We start from the raw sequence: 20,725 nt of genomic DNA on the forward strand, positions 1-20,725 counted from the left end.
CTCCTTTTGATGCAGCCCAGGATACTGTTGGCTTTCTGGGCTGCCAGCACACACTGAAGCTGGCTCATGTTAAGTTTCTCATCAATCAACACCCCAAGTCCTTCTCCGCAGAGCTGCTCTGAATCTCTTCTCTGCCCAGCCTGTAGCTGTGCCTGAAAACATCCTCAAAGTGTATTTTCCTCTGGATGACCCTTTGTACCTCTCCGTGTAGTCTGTGTCCTGTGAACAGCAAGTTTCTTTCTAGCCAAGTGACTAGATCTAAGACAAAGGTTATTTGCTTTTCCATTAACAACTGTTCTTGCACACAGGGTGGATTTGATTTCTCTATGAAATAGGTGTCAATCAGCTGCTCTCCTCATTGACTTCCAAGAAAGTTTTGCTCTTTGATTCTCCCTTGGGGCCTTTAAAATTTCTCAATTTCCCAAAATGCTTTACCAATCCACTTTTACTGTGCCCAGTTCTACCATTCTAAATTGATTCATAGCAAGACAAGCTAAATAACAGTCCCCAGCATCTCAGATAGACAGCATTTTCAGGTCTATATTTTCTAGTAATAGCAGGCGAATGATTTGTGGTTAACATATTAAGACTAAAATCATGAAAAAATATACAACAGATATCTTCAGTCATATGATCTAAGTGCTCTACTTACAGTCTAATTTCCCTAATCTCCACACAATGGACAAATACTAGTTGTATGTGCCTCTTATTACTGTCTGCAAATGCTATTGGACTTGCACTCTTTTTTGGTTATTCTCCTGTGGGCACATCAATGGCTAGTGAAGCGAAGCTCACGTCTTTGAGCCTTGTAGGCACTGACACCAGCAGCTTCAAAGTCTGCAAAGTAAATAAAATATTGTGTAAGAAAAATAGCTGAAAAGGTTTATTAATTTATAAATGCTTCATTCTTCAGGAACAATTCAGATAGGCATTCATGCATATGTATGCATATCTGTGGGCACACACACATCTTTGTGTGCATGGCTATACATGCGTGTATGTGAATGAGCATGTGTATATGAAAGCATAAAAACAAGGGCTCTTCATATACATTTAAGAGAAGAATTCCACCAAAGACCTGAAGCACATTTCCAGCCATGTGTTATGCATTGTACTTGTCTGCATTTCCCATCTAGAATGAATAACTGGAAACACTCTGTCAGTACCCCAGATCACAAGAGAAGCAGGATGCTTCTTGACTACCACACATTTTGTAGAGGAGAAAAGGCTGTTTGCTGTAGTGTAAGTCAGATCAGGCTGAAGAGAAGCAATTCTGTCTCTTCCTCCCACACACAGACAATTTACACCTGCACAATTCAGCTGTGCTGAAGCATTTTAATCGATCCCAGAAAATCAAGAATAGGGTTTAAAATCCCCTTCTTCTCTTATAGAGATCAGAGATGTAGGAATGTCAGATCATATATGTTGCAGCTTGTGTGTACAATGGAAAGAATTAAAAATAGCTTCTAAAATCTGACTGAATTTTTTGTGTATTAGTGGATTGGATTTAGTCATTACATTAACTGAACACTGCTCTTTGTACAGCAAAGACATGCACTTTGTTATTCACAATGGAAGATTTTTTCTTCTTTAACTTTACAGAATGTGGAGGCTAAGAGGAAATATGTAAAGCATTACTATTATACATGATTCACTGACAACAGGGCAGTTTTTGTCCATATTTCTTCAGAAACGGTGTTTCCTGCAATAGTGCCAACTAGGAATAAGAGCCCATTTTTCTAAGCACTATGGAAACAGAATAATCTTAAAACTAGCCCTACCTCAAACAGTTTACAACCTAAGAAATGAGAGAAAGCAGATAGTAGGTGTTAGTTTAGTCTTTAGGTCTTGCCTTGTATACTGAAACTGTAAAGAATTATATAAATTATTGCTAGTTCTGATGCAGCTTAGTGGTTTGCAGATTAAACTGAAATAAGTATGGTTTCTGCCTTACTGTTCCAAGATGTATTTGAATTCATGGATCCGAATGAACCTGGCAACCTTCTTTGTCACAAAGGCATTTAGTTTTACTTCCATAATTTTTATTCAAACTTGGATGAAAGGGGAGACAAGCTGTAGGTTTTCTAATGACTTCCAATCTGAATTCTGAATCAAATGAAGCATCAAAATTAGGTTATAATTATTTATACTCAATGTGAAAATTAATATTATTTGACCTTAATTGTTCTGAAGTTGTTAAAATGATCTCACATAAACTAGTGAATTGCCTGCAAAACTTAGCAATCTGAGAGAACAGGGGGAACTTCAGCTGATTAAAATAGCTTTAAGGCCTTAAATGAGGATTTTAAACTCTTATCCTATCTCTACTTCTTCTGTTTACAAAATGCATCCTAAAATCTCATTTAAAAATGAAAGCAGGAGCAATGGTCTCCATGTCACCTTGCAAAAAGCAGATGATCCTCATCAAATATTGAAATCAATGCATCAAGCTGGACAGAGGCAGCTAGTGGAGTTTCTCTCCACTAAGCACTGCTCTTGGGATCAGTCTTATTTGCATGTGAATGGATGTAGATGTTACAGAAAACATCTGTGGTTATGAGATGGACTGCCAAAGCAAAGTGATCACAAGAGGAAGATATAGCACCAGAAAAACTGGGTAACTTTTGAGGACTGGAGTAATAGAAGTGAAGTGAAATTCAAAGGCCAAAATCAAGCACTCAAAAACTGAGAACAAAAATTTTTCTATAAAATCTAAGGTCTTCAGCTAGAGGCAACTGGGGAGGAGAATTACATGTATACATTAACTGGATATAAAACTATTTGAGCTGCCAATCTGCTATAAGCAGTGAAACGCAGTATCAGAGACATGGAAGGATTAATACCATTAGTGCACAGCACTGACAATACCTCACATGAACTATTCTGCACACTTACTGCATTTCATGTTCAAGAAGGATGAATTCAAGCTGAAGTCATTGCAGAGTTGGGCTATTCAACTGGTCTTTGAAAAGGAGAGACTGGCATATGAGAATAAAATGGAAGACTATGATCTGGTTCCTCTAGAATATGTGGACTGATATAACGGACTACAAATGTATCAAGGGAGAAACTAACTATTTAAAATAGCAGACAGTGCTGTCGTGAAAACAGGTGGGTATAATCTTCTCATGACAAATTTAGGCTGGAAGTTAGGATATTTTCTCCTAATTAGGGAATGAAGACAGAGATCAGCTTCTCACTGTGAGTATGGAGAGCAAACAAATTGGGTTGCTCTAACATGACGTTTGGTCAATACAGAAGAAATATTATGTAACGTAGGTGCTCATGTCATCAGAGCCACATACATCAACATCTTGCTCTGTGTGGTTTTACAGACTACTTTTAGCTTATCTAATGCAAAACTTCATTTTTAAATTGGCGTTTCAATATATGGACTGAAACCCTTAAAATTTATCTATACACCAATCTACACTGAATTCCTGCAATTAAAATATATGGGTTAAAACATTGGGAACTCCAGTATTTTTCCCAAAAATTATTTATGTGAGCCATGCTGTGCTGTGGAAGAGAAAACTTTTTAGTCAGTCATCCATAAAAGGCTGTGGTATTATTCTTAATAACAGTGCTTTTAAGGGCCCCAAGAAGACAGCAGCTTACTGACTTGGTATGTTTACCATCCATTGTATAAAGAACATGGGTGTAAATGTTACTGTACAAAGTAATTTCTTAATTTTATTGTTTACACCCAGGAGATGTCAAAATATTCCTAGACAGCTGGTAGAGCAGTAATTTACTGAAAAATAAACAACACTGAAATACACTGAAAGTAACTAAGAAATTATTTTGGCACATTTGCCCTTAAACCTGTGTGTCTGTGACCTTTCCACCAACAGGTACTGTTCTAACATCTGATAGACCACAGAGAGCTTCAAAGTCTTTTTCATTTTTAGCTGCATCTCAAAATAATTATTTTCACCATTGATAACTAATTTATCCCTTGAGAAAGTCGTGGGAATGAAGCAAAAATACTGAGTCCACCCTTTTTGCAACTGATTTTAGTGTGTCCTTTTTCTTTATAATTCAGCTCTGCGATCTGAGACTACCTTTTTATGGTTCACAAGTTGTTGTAATCAACTTGGCGGCAGGCCCAAAAGCAAGCTGTGTGACTCAGTGACAGTTGCAATCAGTGCAACCAGGAAAAAGACAAAGAACCGATACATTCAGAACCCACATAAATGGATGAAAATGTTTGGAGAACTTTTCATGAAGTCTATTGGTTGGAGAGCTTTGGATTAATCTAATGTTTAAAATATTAAATATCATTACCAAGGAACATGTATACAGAATCTAGTGCTGCCAATTTTTTATTTAGAGTGTTATGTTTCAATTAGATATGGTATTGTTAATGTCCCACAACAAAAAGTTTCACCGTGTTGTTATGCACTACGAGACTTTAGTAAATGCTGTGTTTTGCTACAGGCAGCAAGTTACACTCTCCTAAAACTGCAAAGTGGTCAAAAATGTGCTTAGCTTTATGCATGTGCTTAACTCTCAGAAACATCAGTCAAACTTAAACAGGGACTAAGAGGCAAATATCTTGATTTAAACATGACTACTTACCATTGCAGAGCCTAATACATTCTCATGAAAAATAACAGGTTTCTAATTTGAAGACTGCTTTGAAAGCAAAGATCCTACGCCAGTATAAGGTACATAAAATTTTTCTTCCTATAAATGATAAAATCCTCTGATACAGATCTCTTGTGTAAATTCTTTCACAGGCATGTTGATAGCATTTGTGTGATCTACTTGGGAAAGCAACCAGAATCCACACTAGCTAAGCACTGTAGGGAGGAGTTGACTCTAGGGTGAGGGGCAGCCGATGTTAAACAGTTACACCTGTGCTGCCCTTTCTGCAAAGAAAGCAAAAATGCACAAAGCACATGAGAACGAGTTAAAGATATCCTGGATAGCTCCAACTTATGTAATAGTACTCCCACTTTCTCTGCTAGCAATTCATTGCTTCTTCATGAACAGGAATGTATTTAAAAGTCACCCACAATCACACATATGAATACAGTCCCACTCATTCGCACATTTGTAGAGTGAATCCTACAATATTACCTTGCATTGAGCACATTAAAAAATGAACTTTTAAGGAAGAACATACAATACACCTTTTAAATAGCCCTGGGAATTTGGCAAATACATGAGCAAGAACTATGGCACATCCTCCTATCACAAAGAGCCTTCGGTTACATAAAATTTGCCACATTGGCTCAGATTAGCTGTCCATCGAGTCTCAAATCCTGTTTTTGAAGGTGACAAGTACCAGATGCTTCAGAGGCAGGTGCAAGAAACCCCCATACTGAACACTTATGTAACAGAGAGGGCTCTTCCTAAAATCAGGCAGTTGGTGGGTGGCTTATCCTTCACAGCAGGAGAGTTTATAACGCCATCAAATGTTTATCTTCGTTATGTAACCATAGATGTGATTACCCATCTACAGTCAGCTCTGGCAAAAAGTGCCACAGGGCTTTTAATAAACACTGCTAATCAGGACCTCGTTTTATTTCTCAGCTGAGAGACATCAGAGCAATTCAGGATCTGAGAGACCCTGGAAAATGATACCAATTTGCTAGACTGATCATTTTTTAAAGTATAGAAAGTGCTTGTAAGTAGACTTCATTTAGCCGTCTAAAAGTTGGGTGTCTGCTCTAAGCCAGTCACTAAACCAGAGATACATCCTAGCCTGAGTGCTGATAACTAGAAACAGTGAGTTTCTAGGCTTACACATGATGAGCCTGAATTGGGGAAGTAAGCAAGAGGACTCATTGCTTCAAGACCTTCTTGGACAAAGGAAAAATCTTGTAGGCAATTGGAAATAAAAGTATCCCAAATCTGAAGTACGCTACAATTCTAAAGTAATATTCATAATCTCCATTACTTAAGAAGAAACACTGTGATTTTTTAAATAGAAGCGTGAATTTGATTTGTAGTAAAGAAGGAGGAATGGAAACATGCAGTATAAATACCAAAAAACCTTCCATACTGGATGCTTGATTTTTAAATTAGTTTATTAGCTGCTGGTTTAAATTTTTACTTTCCTTCCCCAAGTTAAAGTTTTTCTACAAAAAGCAGTATGCTCATATAACAATTTAATTGTATTTGTCTGATGGTATAATCATGCCATTAGTTAATTTAGCACAACTCTGTGCGGCTCCTATAAATAATGGCATATACAGCTTAGTTGTCGCACTGCTTTGCAGCACATACCCATTTGTAGGAAAAAAAACAAGCACAATGAAGAAAGTCTCAGGTTTTATCACTCTTTTAAATTAAACAAGTTCAATAAAATGTCAATAATAAGCATGGTGGAAGAAGATACAGGAGTAACTGGGTGCCTGAAGTGGTGCAGGGCAAGTTCTCTCTTTGCAACCCTGGTACCGTGCAGTCTATTTTTTACAGCAAAGATTATGTGCAACGTTCACTTGCACTCGAGCTAACACTCCATTCAGACCTTACATATCCATTTCTGCCTCCCTTCTGCTTCTATTGGAATGGAAAAGCTTGAGAAAATTAAGTATCCATTTGAACCTCTGAGGCACCTTTAAAAATAAAGTGGATTTTCTAGAAGTGAGCGAAACCAGGGTCCCATGGAAGTTCTACCATGGAAATTGAGAGATGTAGGAACCTACTTCCTGATGGCTGAACATATTAAACAGATGTGTAGATTCTCCTTGTTCATTTTGCTGCAAAAGAAACAGGTTTGCTTTAACTCCCTGCGGTGGAGGGTTGAAACTGATCGCCCAGCTCTGCCCTGAAATTAATTAAAAGTTTGCATACAATTGACCACAGCCTCTCAGCTGAAGCTCTTGTTCAACTGTACCATACCCCACTGGTTTTTAAATGAATTGCCAAAGACCGCACAACACAAGGGTGGCAGGGCTGGGAGGAGAACCAGAACTGCTGATGGGTCATTCTGTGTTTGGAGCATTAGACCACAATTTCCTCTAGACAACACATTTCTGCATATGGAACAGAAATGTGTCTCCAGTTCCTATTTTATATAAACTGAAAGGACTGCAATGAATCTGCCCTCAGCTGCTGGCCAGCAGGCACCACTGTAATTTCTGAGTATATTTGGGACTTTCCTTTTGGAGGATACTGGGGCATGATTTTCTAAGTGACTATTGATAATAATGGGCCAAAAAGTCCAAAAAAGAAACATGAAAGATTATGTTAAATTTAGAATGACATTATTTTGCATGTTCTTCACAGAGTATTTACTGCTTAACATAACCATTAGCAAACCAATGAGACTGCACTCATTCTTTTGTGTACTAAGATTGTCTGTTTTCTTCTGTTTATTTACCTGTTTTGCAGTATTTTATCAAGCCTCACCTCAGGTTGGCCAACTCACCACTGCCTCCATAAAAAGCAGTTTTGCAGTGCCACCCTTTTCTTGCTCCCCCTTCTCTGTTATCCATTCTTGGGCAAGCATGGCTGTTTATCTAGTTGCACTGTTAACTGGAAATACTGAAAGGGTAACCAGTTTTTATTTCCCATGCTAGTTTTAATCTGGGTGGCTTCCCCAGTACAGTTCATTGCTCAACACACAAATATTTGGGCCACCTAAGGTGCAAGATAGGGAAGGGAGCAGAGTAGGAGGAAGGTGAGGCTGCTTCTTTCAGTGGCAGTGCTGCCCTAGCTGGCCACCCTAAGGCATATAAGGTTCCACAAAGCATATAAGGTTCCACAAAAAACTGAACATATGCTTATCCCCAAACATCCTGTGAGCATGCCCAAAAAGGCAAGAATGAAGTTACTGAAAAACAGATACCTCAGATCACCACTGTGATTGCTGTGCACACCAGTCACATTTGCCGCATCAAAGCTGTAACAGCTGATACATCTGAAAAGTCATGTGATGTCCGCTGCATCCTCCCACCTTGGTCTCCATTTTTCCAGCATACATAGCATACATTTCCAACACATAACAGCAACTGATAGCATTTTTTAATCTCACATAAATAGCTCTATGTTGTTACAAATCACTAACTGGAATGATGTACAAAACTGATATTCCCATGAGTTAGCTCCATCTGAAATATATTGGAATTGAGAAAAAATTTAATGTGGTCTTTATTCTGTTGGAAAATATTTTTTGAGACAGTAGCATCAAGTAGAACAAGAACTTTTTTATCTTGTATGCAATAACAGGATTCCTGGTTAGAACTTCACAAAATCTGACTTTGGTGAAAGACTAATATAGATTTAATCTGCTCAGTTTAGCTAAATCCTCATTAAGATGTGTGTAAAGACCACCCAGAGTCTAACTCCCACTAGGATTCTGAATGAAAGCTATTACAGAAGAAATTCCCAAATGACCTCTAGTAATTTTCCTCAAAATGGCAGAACATCCATCCAGCCTTCATTTTTTTTGTAAATTTATCATCAGTATCTAGATAAAAATATAAGCATCATTGTGTTTAGTGGAGGCAGAGTTCAAAACTTTCGTATTCAGGAGTTAAAACCTCAACTGAGAATTGGTCACTTAAACCCTGCAATGACCAGCTAATCTGGATGTCATTACTTAACTTCCACTGATCCTGAAAGGGATTTTAAGATAGTGTGAATGCAATCTGGTAAGAATTCATGCAACTTAACCTCCCCTCATAGCTCTTCTAGGCATAATTTTTCTGCCACAGACTGTGGCCTGCTACTCCATGGCCACTCCTAACCACCTCTGTTGCCAGAGACAACCACAGACACACAGGGAACCATTCCAAGAAATGGTGAATAAGCATACTGGGCCAAATGCATGCTGGGTCTACACTCAGCAAAACTATATGAGAAATGCTTTAGTTCCACTTGGTCAAGTAAACATGTTTTGTAACACAGAGGAGATTGCTGCCTCATCATAATTACTCCTGGTTAACTGAGCATTTTTAAGACTAGTGTTAGTCACAGAAGGACAAACGCTGATGAGTTTGGGATGCATACATGTGTGAAAATGACAAAAATAGAGAAACTCAGAATACAGATTTTTATTTTGCTTACATAAGATTTCTTCTTCCATGGCACATGGCTTCCTAATTACATACATTGTCTTCATTGTCCTTTAGAAGTAACTATTGCTTCCCCATTTCTCATTTACAAGGGTCTCTAGAAGCAACCCAGAGAATATTTGCACCTCAGAGGTCCACACCTATCAAAATGTTACAATGGGGCAGTGGTATTGACATATAGTTTTTGTAAAGTGCAACTAAAGTAGGCATTGGATGTAGGAAAATAGCAAAAGCACTGTAAAGAAATGATGATTTTTAACCACATTTGCCCCATTCTGTACTGACTGGGCCTATCCTGTCTTTAGCTAAGGAGTCATCTGTACCTACACCAGAAAGTGAATATACCTCAGCATTGCTAGTGACAAGGACTAGCAGCTTTCCTTTTTGGAGGTATCTTTTCCAGGTCATCTAGAGGAAGGCCAGATTTCAACAACAGATTATCACTTAAATCACACAGAAAGCAGAGAGACACGGAATGTGCAAAGAAAGACAAGACTTCAAAACATGTGGTGCCTGGAACACAAAGTGGTCACTTGTCTAAGGTTTCTGAACAGTGTCACCCATGTCTAGCCCACTTCTGCCTTGTTTGCACAGGCAGGGCTCACACATATTCCTGAAATAAACCATTTGCACTGAAAACACCTGATTATTTATTTCTGCTCAAAAAAAAAAAAAAAAACAACAAAACCAAACCCCAAACCCAAAAAACAAAACCAGCCCTGAAAGAACCTGCTGCCAGCCAAAAGACACCGATACTCCAGGATTGTGTTGCCCCATCTTTCCAACCTGGGCAAACGTAAACGAACAAACAGGGTTTCAAATTCAAGACTAGTGCAGATTTTCTGTCCTCTTTATGGTCTTTAAGGGAAGGGAGATAAACTGTTTGCAACATCCCTGCTATGCATACTGCAGCATGAGACTGCTTGCAGAAGTTGAAGAGCCACAGGTGAAAAAGCAGTGGATCTGTCTCCCCTTTCCTCCTCCACAAAGACAAATAAAAGGCACAGTTTTCAGCTGACAACTGAATACACATTTTATTAATAAAGACACTCATGAAAACCTTAAGGAGACTGAAATGATTTGAAATTATTTACATTACAAAACAGCGTATTTTATTGAATGGCCATGATGAAAATAACTTTTACATTGAATATATATAAGAAATTTAAAGAAATGTACCCAGATTAATGGTCTTTCTTGTCATTGTGTCTTTTTTATAAGATGCATTGAATAGAGCTATACCACCATCTGACCAAATGAGCTGATTCTTGGGCATTCTTGTACAGGATTGTATTAATCAAATCATCTTTATAAAGCCATTAGCTTACTGAATGTTACATATTTCAACTTTGAAGACAGTAGAAAATCAGAATTAAATTAGCAGGAAGTCATACTACCAGCCGGTCACAAGACAGGAAGTTCGCTGAAACTATTCTCACTGCTAAGGAGAATATTATGTCCCCACAACTGATTTTCAAAGCCCTTGAGGGGGTACAATCAAATACTCAATCTGATTTATGTGAATTGCAGAATAGCATAAAAATGGGTTTGTAATGAATTCTTAGTGTTGGGATGAGATCATGCCATGAATAACTGATCCATTTTTGCAGTTTTTACAAAACAATTGGAAATTTTCCTCTCAAAGCCTCCCAAAATAAGGAAGCCAGCTTTCTTACTGCAGGTTTGGGATGCGTGCTGCTTGAAACGCACTACAGGGCTTTTATCATATAGAGAGAGCTTGAGAGCTGTTTTTTACTGTAATTATTCCATTACGTCTATGGGAGAACTCTTTTGTAGAAACACAGAATTTTGCCCCATAGGAATGCCAACGAACATAACATCTAGAAATTAAATGTGTCTTTTCTTGCCTGCTATCTAAGATAAAATGAAATTTATGTTTAAAATCCTGACAGAAACCATATATGCTTTTTCCACACTGCAGCATTTTCTTACCATTTTCAATCACAGGAAAAGGAAGCCTTCAAGAAAAATTTTGGACACTATTAAGACCCATAGACGAATTGGTACCTTGAAACTTCAGTGAAAAGGAAGAATTTCCTTAACAAATACCCTTGGTAAAAGCAATACAACCCTGCTTCTGAGCATTCAGATGACTCAAGGTTGTAGTCCGGCCTACAATGACGTGAGGCGCTGCAGGTTCCCTTGAAAGGGTGAAAATTCCTTCTGATTTCCCATGGTCCAGTTTCTCTTCCTTGGGAAAAGCAGCCAACCGACAGAAGTGTGGGAATCAGTCGTGTTACAATTGCCAAGGGAGTATCACCTCATCTTTTTCAGACAGGAAGAGAGAACAGCTCATCCCTGTGCCTGTGGCACCACCAGAGTTGGGAAGAAATCCCACAATTACAGGAAAATAACAGAATGGGATTAGCATTGACAGAGAAGGCTCATGGAGAGCAGCTGTGAAAAAGTGAGCGAGTACACGGAGGGTAACAAATGTGCACCAGGGAAGCAATGTCTTACAGAAGCACTGCCATATTTTACTCCATAAATTTCGGACAGTGAGATGTATCAGTTGGCAGGCATGCATGTGAAGACTAGGCAGGAGGAAATCAAAATCCAACCGACAGACAAACCCACAATCTGATCTTTTATTATAACCTAATTTACTTGATGGTCTGACTCATGATTTTCAAGTCCTCGGGGTCTGCAGCACTGCTCCACTTCTCCACCAGATCAAGCAGTACATTTACCTTCCAAGCTCCTGAAAAGGGATTCGTGTTCTGTTGCTGCTTCATTTCACTGCATGCTGGGATCAACTACAAACGTTTCAGTTTCAGCGCGCATTTAGCGAAGGGCCAGGTCACGGTTTCGTACACAACCCGATGCCATCACCCAGCTAGAACCGCGCTCAGGCTTCCAGAGTTAGGGAACTCGTTACGGAAGGGCTCCCTCCTCTTCCAGGAGGCGGCGGTGACCCTCGCACAGCTCGTCCATGGACGTACTCCGCTACCACCCTCACACGGCACCCCTTAGAATAGCGGAGACCCCTGTTACCTTCCCCGCACCTCCTCTTCCGCCCGTCCACCCGCTTAGCCGCTGCACGGCTGGCTGAAGGAGGGGATACCGGCGCCAGCTAAAGGGAACGGGACACGGGTTTCCGACTCGCCAGACCCTCCGCTCCCCAGGGGCTGCCGCACGCTTCAGCTCAGAGAAGTTAGTTAAAACAGTGGAAGCCCAACCCGCCTGTGATCTGTCACGCCTGCCCCAAGCCCCTCGGCACCTCCGGGGACGGCCCCCGAGCCCGCCACACCCCGAGCCCGGTCCGGTCCGGTCCGGTCCGCAGCGGCTGCCCCGGGGTCTGCGCGGCCCCGCGCTGAAGACTGCCGCCAGCCCGGCGCTCCGGTTGGGCCGGGCTGGCCTGGGCTGGAAGCTGATGGGACGAGACCCACACACCCAGATTCCCGCGCGCTGCCTCCCCCGCGACCTCCGCGCAGGAAGGAGGGCGACAGCGGGACAACTCATGTATCCCTCCGCGGCGCCGTGCGTGCGTTTGCGGCGGATGCGGCTGCTTGGGAAGCGCGAGGCAACGCCGCAGGGAGGGAACTACTTTCACGAAACTCGAGCTCAGGGCAGCGGCGGATGCCGCTGGGAGGGCGGCGCCGCGGGACCGTCCGACGCGGGCTCAGGGTCAAGGGGATTACTTTTCTTCCCCTCGCTCTTCCCTCTTTTTCCCTCCTCCCTTTCCCCCCTGGTTATTTTGGATCAAGCTGTGGCGGCGGAAGGAGCTTGAAGTCAACGCTTCCGCCCAGTTTTCCTGTGAGGAGGAGACGGAGGCGGAGGCGGCTGCGACGAGCCGAGACGGTAGCTAATGGAGTTGCTGCCGAGGAGGCAGCGCGGCCGCTGAACTTCCCCGCGGGGTTCCTCTCTCCCCTGCCCCTCGTCCTGCGGCCGGGGCTCCTCTCTGGCCCTGGTAGCTCCTCTCTCCCAGGCTCCCCGCTCCGCTCCTCACACAAACAGCCGTGACGCATCCTCCCTCTCCTCCGTCGCCCCCCCCCCCCACCTTCCCACCCCCAGGCTGGTTTAAAACGCCTCCCTCCCCCCGTCACCAGCCTTCTCCTTGGGGCCGGCTCGTTCTCCCTCCGCAGTGCTCAGCGTCGCTTCGGAGGGGGTGGGAGAGCCCAGCCGAGCCGCTCGGCCCCCCTCCCCCCCCTTCCGCGCCTGCCCCTGCCTGTGGTGGCTCCGGTGTCTGGAGGAATTTCTGCCGCCGCCTGCCCCGGCTGGGCGAGGGAGTCAGTCGAGCAGCAGTGAAGGCAGCTGCAACAGGAGATGAGCTGCAGCGGGAGGACGGTGCGGTGCAGTTTTTTGCATCGCGGAGCCCTCCTTCGTCTGTGCCGCTCTGTCCACCTTTAACTGGAACCAGCTCAAGAGCAGAAGATCCGTGGTTGTTTCTGCTGTTTCCACCACTGCCTTCACCACCATCATCATCGTCATCTCTAAAGACAGGGGAAATACACTACAGTGCCAGACAACAGGATTTCTTGTTTCCAGGATAAAGATCGCTCACCACACCGTTTTCCGTCCTCCTCCCCCCCCCTTCTCAGCGCTGCCAGGGCCTGGCCGGGGGCGGCAGCCCGGGGGGTAACAATGGTGAAGTTTCTGGTGAGTTCTGGCTGCGCCCTGGCTGCGTCGGTGCTGCTCCGTCTCCCTGTCGGATCGCGGTGAGGAGAAAATGAGCGAAGAGACGGCGACTTCTAACAACGAGTAAGCGGCCGTTCCCCCTGCTCGCCGCCGCGGTGGCTCCCCCCCGGGTTCGGGATCGGGCCGAGGCTCGGGGCGTCCCGCGGCTCCACGCCCGCGGGGGCCTTTCGCTGCGCACGTACGTGTCCTGGTCAACCGCTGCGCGTACTGCGCATTTCTGCTCGCGTCCATGGAAGCCCTGAAGCTCTCTCTTTGTGAAGGGGCTTAGTGCAGAAGGGCTGCGAGCGGGGGGTCAGGAAAGCGTGCTTTAATTAAAGCCCGATAGAAAACGGTGCAGGTAACGACAGTGTCTCGGGGGAGATGGAAGGGGAAGGGTTGCGAATGCCCAGAGAGAGGTATCGGCACGTACTGCCTCTGATAATAATCCTATTACTTGTAGATATTTTACATGGAAACTAGTGTGTGGGAGCTTCATCCTGCAGGAAACTGCTCCTGAATTTTAATTGGATGAGTCAGTCAATGTAAATACAGCTAAAACCTACCCTGGAGCATTTTTTTCCCCTTTTAATAAGCACTTGCGATCTTAATTCTTGATTTATTTTTTTATTATTATTATTTTAAGAGGAAGGGAACAGTTCAAGGCTCTCAGTATTTTTAATGTGACTGGTTTGGAGGAAATCCAGAGAGTATGTGTGCGCGCGGCTGTATCCCCCTGCATGTAGTCTGTCTTTGAAATACATTTTGGGTCGGAGGAGATAAATGCTTGTCAGAAAACATCCGAGTTCTTTATGGCGTTGAAGAGCGAACAAGAAGTATTTTGAAACTTTCGCTGCGATCGGGACGTTTAAGGTCGGTCGCTGCAGTCTCCGAGCCTTAGCGTTACGACTTGCAGTGCCGGCGTTGGCTCGGGCAGATTTTATGAATGATGCGGGTGGTGGCCGCGGCCATGGCGGAGCGGCGGCAGCCCCGCGCCCGTCGGTGGTGCGCCTGGGCGGCAGCGACCGCCAAGCGGCTCCGCGGCGGGAGCGCGGCGCTGCCCGCTTCGCTGTCTTTCGCAGTAAAACCTGCCTGGCTTCCTTGGCGCTCCTCGAAGCGTGGCGGCCTGGCCCCGAGGGAGCTGTGCGGGCAAGGGGCAGCAGCAGCGAGCCCGGGGAGCTCCGCGCTGCCGGTCGCGGAGCGGGGCGCGGGCCGGGCCGGGCGGGAGCTGCTGCGGCGCCCGCGGGGCCGGGAGCGGGGAGCCGAGGCCGCCGCCATGTTTCCTTTTTTGTGAATCGCTCTCATTTACATACCACAATCTCCATTCAAAAAAAAAAAAAAAAAAGAAAAAAAACCCATCACCAGCAACCAACCCTTGCCGTCATCGCGGCTGACCTGCGGCAGAACCTGCCCTGCATAATGCCCCGAGCTGCTGCTACGGTGCAGGGACCCTCCCGCGGGCGGCGGAGGAAGGTCTCCAGGACCGGCTGTATTAATATGTGCTGCTCGCTGGTTGTTGACACAGTTATGTGGGAAATATCAGCTCGGGGAGGTGCTGGGAGCACGTGATCAGCTCCATTCATAAAATACCTGGCTGTCCATTCACAGTGCAGCACAGCCTCTGCATTCAGCGGCTCCGCGGATCAGACCTGCACGGGAAGGGAGAGGAACCAGGCCGGCAGGCGCAGCGGAGAGGGCGGCAGAAAGAAGGCTCTTGGCTGCGAGCAGGGGAGCTCGCACTGAAGATGGGGAGTGGGCATTTTCATAGCGTGTGTTTGTCGTTTTCTTGTAAAGAAGCATTATTTCGGAAGCGCCTTGTCGCTGTGCCGTCTAACATTTAAGCAGGGAAGAGTTTTATTCATAAAACACTGAAATATTTTCCCTTCCAGACGCTGACTCAAAACCAGAATATTGAAGATCATAGTCGTTATTGTGAACGTGTTTTCAAGACAGTATGTTAATACATTTTGGCCAATTTACATTTTATTGAACAATATCGTCTTGTATCTGCAAGGTATCAGCATAGTGTAGGAAGGAAACCGATCGTACCAAATGAGACATGAAAATACTGCCTGTTACAAAATGCAGGTAACAGTGAAGACAACTAAATTGATAGAAATCAGCAATGCAGTTGTGGTTTGGTTTGGTTTGTTGTTTTTGTTTTTTTTTTTTTCCCTGTTTTCATTGAGGATTTTGCAGGAGGGTAGTTGTCGCCATTTCTCCTTAACCTATGCCGTGGCTGAAGAAACCTCTGAAATAACAGAGAAATGTTTTAATGTGGCAGAAACTGTTTAGAGGGCAGTGCATTGACTTTGATTTTAAATATTTTTAAAATCAAAAAAACCCCAAACAAACCAGCAACAAATTGAATGAAACTTTTTGATGAATCATTCCTGAAGCAGAGAGTGTATTTTTTTGATGTAACTGTTTTGTGGTGCCAGTGTTAAAATGGTGATGTTCAGTGCTCATGAATACACTATTTAATTATCTTAACAAATTACGCTAAAGTGATCTTTAATTGTACATTTATGGAGTGGAGAAGTCTGTTGGTAGTGCAATTTAAGGGAATACCTGAAAGATTACTAATCTTTACTTAAAATGAGAAAGGAAATCTTATGTACAGTATTTGGTTTGGGTTAACTCCGTGTTATAAAGCTGAATGTGTATAACCTTACACTATAAACAGTGCTTTTTCTCAAATAGTAGATTCTTTTAACTTTGGTTATGAGAATATCAGAAGAAAAATAAGAAAAATATTGCTTTTCTCTGTTTCAGTTGCCCTTTTTTTTGACAGCATTTTTGGGGAGGCCAGAGTTGTCATTTCTCTTTGGTTTATTTTGCACATAGCACAAACATGTCATTTGAAATGACGGGGAAATATGCTTGGAACTCCAAACATCCATTTGTGAAAATAAGGTGGATCTACCAATTGAGATTCATCATATATTAAAAATTCACTGTGTTTGATTTTATCAGTATAATTGGTGACATCAGCGGCCTTGACTTCATTAACAAATCTCTTGGCATATAAGGGTAAATAAGGGTACTTTGCAGTGCATTTTGTGTCATTGTGGCTACTGGGAGTATTCTGGTAGTTGAACATTATTCTCTGTTTATAAAACTTCATGTTATGGAGTAAGATATAAATACTTGTAGTGTGTAGAATCTGACCTAAGTTAATAATGTTAGATTCTCACTGGTGGTGAAAAAGATTAATTAAAAAAGCTGCATTAAGAACTACTAGGTTTCTTGTCAGCCATGAGCATATGCAAGGCAGCCATATGAAAAATTATGATTGTCATGAATGAGTCCTCGTTGGTGATTTTCACACAGTTCTTGTATGTTGTTGTTTTTGTCAGTTAGATTTTAGTTAAATAAGAGTATTTCTGTACCTCCAGATAGTTTTACCTCCCCCTTTTGCTTCCCCGGTAGTGTTTTGCAGTCACTGTGGTCAGCATGAACACAGTGTGGTGTTCACAAATATTGTCAGTTTCTAAAGGAAGCAGTTAGTGGGATTTGTGGGTCAAATTGCTGTTCATGCAACTTAACATAATAATGTCAAAGCAGGCAGGTCAGCAAGCACTGTACCAAAATTCCTGATTTGGTGGCAGGTTTTATTGCTGTCTATAAATGCTACTGAATTTCAGTGTTAGGTGAAACAGAATGATTGTTACATTAGGTAGTCCCCATTCAGCAGGGATGAATGATGACAGACTTAAGATGGAGTCTGAGTTGCTGCTATTGAAAAGTAGGCATGCTGTTTTATTGGCTTGTTTACTTTCCTCTGTATTGCAGGTGGCCTCTTTCCTTTTCAGGGAATGCTTATGATCTTGAATTATATCCAGAGTTAGTTTTGTGTACTTTGCTTCTACAGATTCAGACTGTCATATGCTAATTATTTTGCTACATAGATATAGGTGATCTTACACTCATTTTCCTAGATAGTTAAAGAGATTATAAATTAAAGAAACACAGATATACAGATACATACTAATGCTATTTGTTTAACAGCTTCTAGATTATGGTGTTATAAATATCCTCAGTGTTGATTTCAAAAGTAAAGCTGAACTAAATTTTTAAAATACTTGGTATCTTCACATCTTCCTTCAGTATTTATGAAAATGCTGTTTATGCTTCATTTGTGCTTCAGAACTTCTTGTATCACATGCCTAAATACTGAAAGATAAACATGAAATCATATGGCAGAAAGTAAAGCCAACTAGTTTGGTTTTATTAGCTCTTGGAGGGTTTAAACACTTTTCAGCAGGCTAATTTTCTTTCTGCTATTTAGGGCATATCTATAAACTTTGGAATTCTTCATCCCTTAATGTAATTTGTAAAAAGAGGCAAGATTTTATTTTTGTTAAGGAAAACATCTTCTAAACCAAGTGATTATATGAAATCATTGCAATCCTGATATATTTTCTTTTGGGGGAATGGCTCCTATAGAGTCCTGGGGAGGCTTTTCCAGTCTTATGAACTACTTCTTGCTGTCTCTTTGGCTTTATGTTACACGACACTATTTTGAAGGTGCAACTATATTTGCATGTTATATAATCTGTGAGTCAGGGGGTTGTTTTGTTCTGGGTTTTTTTTGTTTGTTTTGTTGTTTTGTTTTTTTTGTGGGGTTTTTTTTTTTTGGTTGTTGTTTGTTTTGGGTTTGGAATATTTTTTTTCTCACCTTAGCATTTCCTGATTACTGTGGTATTGCAGAAAAATATTTTCTGGATGTTTTAGCATAACTGGAGCCAGTGATGATACTTGAATTAAAAAATGCTGAGTGTTTGCCTTGTTTATTCAATTAAAATTTAACATTCTTGAAGCATTAAGTGGCAGTGAAGACACCAGCCTGTGTTTCAAAAGTAGAGGTGTTTCTTGAAAGAAATACATCTTGATAGGATAAGAAGTCATGGGATTAAAGCAGAGGGCATTCCTAGTGGGTTTTAGGCTTAACACTGGCATTTTCGTTTCTTATTTACCCAGTCTTGTGTACATCTGGGAAAGTTGTATGCATTGGTGATGACTTGATGGGATATGAGAAACATCAGAAACAAAAAATACCTTTTAGAATATTGGCACAAATTTAAAGAGGAGTCAAAGGAAATATTTTTGTCTTTTTTGGTTTTTACTCCCCGACTGAAAAAATGTAACTGTGATATGGCATACAATGTATTTTGGCTTAAATATTGGTGTTCTAATGTTTAAATGTCTGCTTTCTCCCTGCTACTCTTCTTTCTTAATTGAAATGTGTTTGCAGCTTCCTTAAAGGAATTTGAAAGATGGCTGGGAGTTGCCATGTTTTTGAGGATCCCAGTTTCTTTAGGGTTATATTAAAAAGGAGCTATCTGTGTCTTTTCCCTCTTTATTCTAATGTGCAACAATATTTAAGCAAGCAAATTTTAACTAGCACAGTTTGCACAGTCACTGAATGGCTGGAATTGGTTGTAAACAAAAAATAAATGGTGCCTGAAAATACAAAATCTGTTCCTCCTTTCTCTCCCTTGGAAATACACATTTCTCTTTCTGAAAGCACTTCTAGTCGTGAAGTATTTATTTAGGTATTGGCGACTAATGTGGCACAAATATTACAATTAGAATTCAGTAAGATGTTAACATATTTGCAACATTATTTTATGCTTTCTAATACTTTTTTAGGTGTATCTTCTAACCAGTCTTGGTATTCAGCAGAAATAATCTTTAGCGATGTTTGGTTTTGAGGGAAGGAAGGGAACTGGCTGCTCTATCAGTATGCTATGTTAACATATATTTCTAGATTTAAGACAATGCAAGTACGTGTATTTGTTGTGCTCTCTTTTTCTATACTCCCTAAGAGAAGATTTTTTTTGTTGTTTTTCTGCTCGTGCTTAGACTCTGATCTAGTAAAATCTGTTGGCTGGCATTACTCCCTGTGTTTTTTCTCATATGTGAGGTAGTATTATGTTATATATGGTAACATATTTTATGGTCTATGGTAGACATGGTACCTCTCATACTTGACAAATATCTGTGATAAGAATCAGTCTGTAAGACTATGATGGTATTGAGAAGCACTTCCGTGTAGGAAATAAGCAGACATTTTAAGTGCATGTGTTTTCACATCTTTTCAAGCTTATCACACAATGGTCATGCTGCTATCTGTGATACCAGTTTATTAAAATAATGTATATTCATTTATTTATATTCAGTGCTTTATATTCACTGTTTTCTTCCTACGTATGACAAGAAAAGAATTTAAAAAAACTAGCCAATACATCTTTAAATATGCTAGGGGACAAAAGATGTGCATTTAAATGCTGTGAGTACTAAAATTATTTATGAATGTGTTCTGATTAAATAATAACTGACTTGCTGCACACAGTTGCAGGCCCAAATTCCCAAATAAGGTGGGGAAAATAAGAAAAATGTCCCAATATGATGATGATAAATGCATTATGTATGCAAGAAGATCACAAGCATTTTTTTCTCTAAGAACTCACTGTCGTATGACAGCAAATACTTCAATTCAAACAAGGAAAATAGGCCATAAAAACTTCCGCAGTTACTGTACTCCATGCTGCTTTGTTGGCTGATACCAGACTTCCATTCAGAAGAAAATATTTGTGTGTGAGGTACACAAGAATTCTCCAAATGTGTGCCGTTGAAACATATAAACCGACTGAAAAATGAGGTGGTAATATTTTTTTCCCCTCCTTCATGAATGAATACACCTTCCCAGGTGTATTCATTCTTGTGTTTGAAATGTTTGGCTACTGCTATTTGTGATAAAGAAGTTGTTTGCACCAATGTCTGGCTTGAACGGTTTGTGAAAGCAGGTGTCAGGTCTGTGGCAGAGTTGTCCTTTTTTCTCTTTTTTCTTTTTTTTTAAGAAACTCTAGAAAAATGGTACCAAATAAAGAAGTTTAATAAGTTTTCTACAGGATGATCTGACAAGTGTTGACAGTTACCCTTTTTCTTTCACTTGTACTGACAAGTTGCTACACTAACTGAAGTTTGTCAAGGCAAAAGATTAAACTGATTTATTTCAGTTTTAGTAAAGTTTTAGTAAAGTCAGATGCTGT

The 20,725-nt window shown here is 41.5% G+C and overlaps 1 protein-coding gene across 2 annotated transcripts in view; it reads left to right on the top strand.

Moving 5' to 3' along the window:
- Positions 1-12,579: 12,579 nt before the first annotated feature.
- SPRED1 (sprouty related EVH1 domain containing 1) overlaps positions 12,580-20,725 on the top strand; it is a 62,437-nt gene continuing 54,291 nt past the window's right edge. The window contains exon 1 of one of the 2 annotated variants that reach the window (XM_061367696.1): positions 12,580-13,754. In XM_061367696.1, the coding sequence (XP_061223680.1) occupies positions 13,723-13,754 (32 nt within the window). In that variant the 5' untranslated portion in view covers positions 12,580-13,722. The remainder of the gene's footprint in view (positions 13,755-20,725) is intronic. The other variant, XM_061367695.1, reaches the window with a different exon arrangement.

This window comes from Neopsephotus bourkii, unplaced genomic scaffold, assembly GCF_033783945.1.
Source record: "Neopsephotus bourkii isolate Nb327-2 ecotype Australia unplaced genomic scaffold, CSIRO-AGI_Nbou_v1 NB_1388, whole genome shotgun sequence".
NCBI classification, from domain to species: domain Eukaryota; kingdom Metazoa; phylum Chordata; class Aves; order Psittaciformes; family Psittacidae; genus Neopsephotus; species Neopsephotus bourkii.